Consider the following 1,926-nt stretch of genomic DNA (forward strand, 5'->3'; position numbering starts at 1 on the left):
ACAGCAGGTGCGTTCGTTAACACAAAGGACATCACCGCAAACTCGTAGTGTCCATAACGTGTTTTAAATGCGGTCTTGGGGATGTCATCCTCCTTTACCCTTATCTGATGGTAACCGGATCTCAAATCAATCTTGGAAGATACTTCAGCTCCTTGCAGTTGATCATCAAGTCGTCTATCCTTGGCAGCGGGTACTTGTTCTTCACATTCATTTTGTTTAGCTGCCGGTAGTCCACACACATCGCATTCCTCCATCCTTCTTCTTCACCAATAAAACTGGCGCTCCCCACGGTGATACACTCGGTTGAATGAACCTCTTGGTCACAAACTCAATCTCCCGTTGAGGTGGAAACTCAGGGATATCTTCCAGAAATACCTCCAAAAAATTCCTAACTACCGGAATCTGTTCTAAGACTTGGGTATCACCCGAAGCATTAGCAGTTAACAAGATGTAACCCTGATACTCTTCCCCACTACAGCGTACCACTACAGAGTTCAGGTAGTATCCCGCGGCTATTATTGCTCCACCCTCTCCTTCCGGTATAAACCGAATTGTCCGCTCAAAGCAATCCAATAAAACCCGATTCTTCGACAACCAATCAAACCCTAAAATCAACTCCAACCCAACCATAGGTAAACAGATCAAATCCTGTACAAAATCTCTACCCTCAAGATTGAAACCTACTTGCCTACAACCTGTTCTAGTCATAACTGTCTGATGTGGAGTATGTACATGTAGATCAAAAGGTAACTCTGACACTTTCAAGCCTGATTCCTCAACGTTAGCAAACGAGATAAACGAATGCGATGCTCCAGTATCATATAATGCAATTAAAGTCTTATCACCAAATAAACAGATACCTCTCATCAATGGATCCGCCTTGAAAGCATCCTTGGCGTTCACAGCAAATACTCTCCCCTGGTGCTGGCTCTGACCCGCACTCAGGTTCTTCCCACGAGTGTAATCCCTCGCAATATGACCAGGCAATCCACAGTTGAAGCACCCACTCTGACTTTCTTTTCCCTTGCCATGCTGAAACTGATCATGAGTGTTCTTCTTGAAACCTCCTTAACCTTGATGCGCATATCCTCTTCTCTTAAAACTTTGACTCCTTGGATGGTAATGCTTGCCACGTCCTTTGCTACTGCTTCCTCCATGAGTGTCCTTGGATGTAGCCACGGTCTTGGCATACTCCTCCACCACCCTTGCTTTGTTCACCAAGTCGGAGAAGACACGGATCTCCATAGGAGCCACAACGGTCATAATGCTATCCTTCAAACCCCTTTGGTACTTAATGCACCTCCAGCTCTCGAAGGTCTCTGGGTCACCCTGACACACCCGAGAAAACCTACAAAGCTCTTCGAACTTGTTGGTGTACTCAGTCACAGACATGGAACCTTGCTTCAGCTGCATTAGCTCCATCTCCTTCGCTTTCCTTACAAACTCAGGAAAGTACTTCTTGTAAAAGGCCGTTCGGAATACATCCCACGAAACCTTAGCATTCTGTAGTTGTAGCAAGCGACACTCTGCTTGCCACCAGGGCTGGGCCTCTCCCGCAAGCTGATAAGCGGCAAACTCCAGATAAATTGTATGGAACATGTTGCGCCTGTAAAGCACGCTCCATGGCTTGGAACCAGTGGTTCGCTTCATTAGGATTAGTTGATCTTCAGAATGTTGGCGGATGAACCTTGAGGAAGGTTACCAAAGTCATCGGAATGCCTCCCATGTTATCTTCGTTTCCTTCGGCGTTAGCATGAGCATTCCTTTCACCGTTCACATTTCTGTTGCCGTTCCCAGCCGGTTGACCTAGCCTTTGCACAGCTTGCAGAGTCCCAGCAGCATTCACCTCCATAGTGTTGGCCAGGTTCGCCATCACCGCCATGAATTCGGCATGGTTGTCCACCAGTTGCTCGTTCCTACTATCAC

General features: G+C 46.9%; 1 protein-coding gene across 1 annotated transcript; it reads right to left on the bottom strand.

Annotated features, from left to right (window-relative positions):
• Positions 1-1,068: 1,068 nt before the first annotated feature.
• Positions 1,069-1,650, bottom strand: LOC130962634 (uncharacterized). The gene has a single exon (XM_057888820.1). It carries the CDS (start codon positions 1,648-1,650, stop codon positions 1,069-1,071), a length of 582 nt encoding a protein of 193 aa, XP_057744803.1.
• Between the last annotated feature and the right edge of the window lie 276 nt (positions 1,651-1,926).

Source organism: Arachis stenosperma, chromosome 2 (assembly GCF_014773155.1).
Source record: "Arachis stenosperma cultivar V10309 chromosome 2, arast.V10309.gnm1.PFL2, whole genome shotgun sequence".
Lineage (NCBI taxonomy): Eukaryota > Viridiplantae > Streptophyta > Magnoliopsida > Fabales > Fabaceae > Arachis > Arachis stenosperma.

What these genes read in the sequence shown, in the direction of transcription:
- LOC130962634 (XM_057888820.1), bottom strand. Translation starts at nt 1,650, where the DNA reads ATGAAGCGAACCACTGGTTCCAAGCCATGGAGCGTGCTTTACAGGCGC.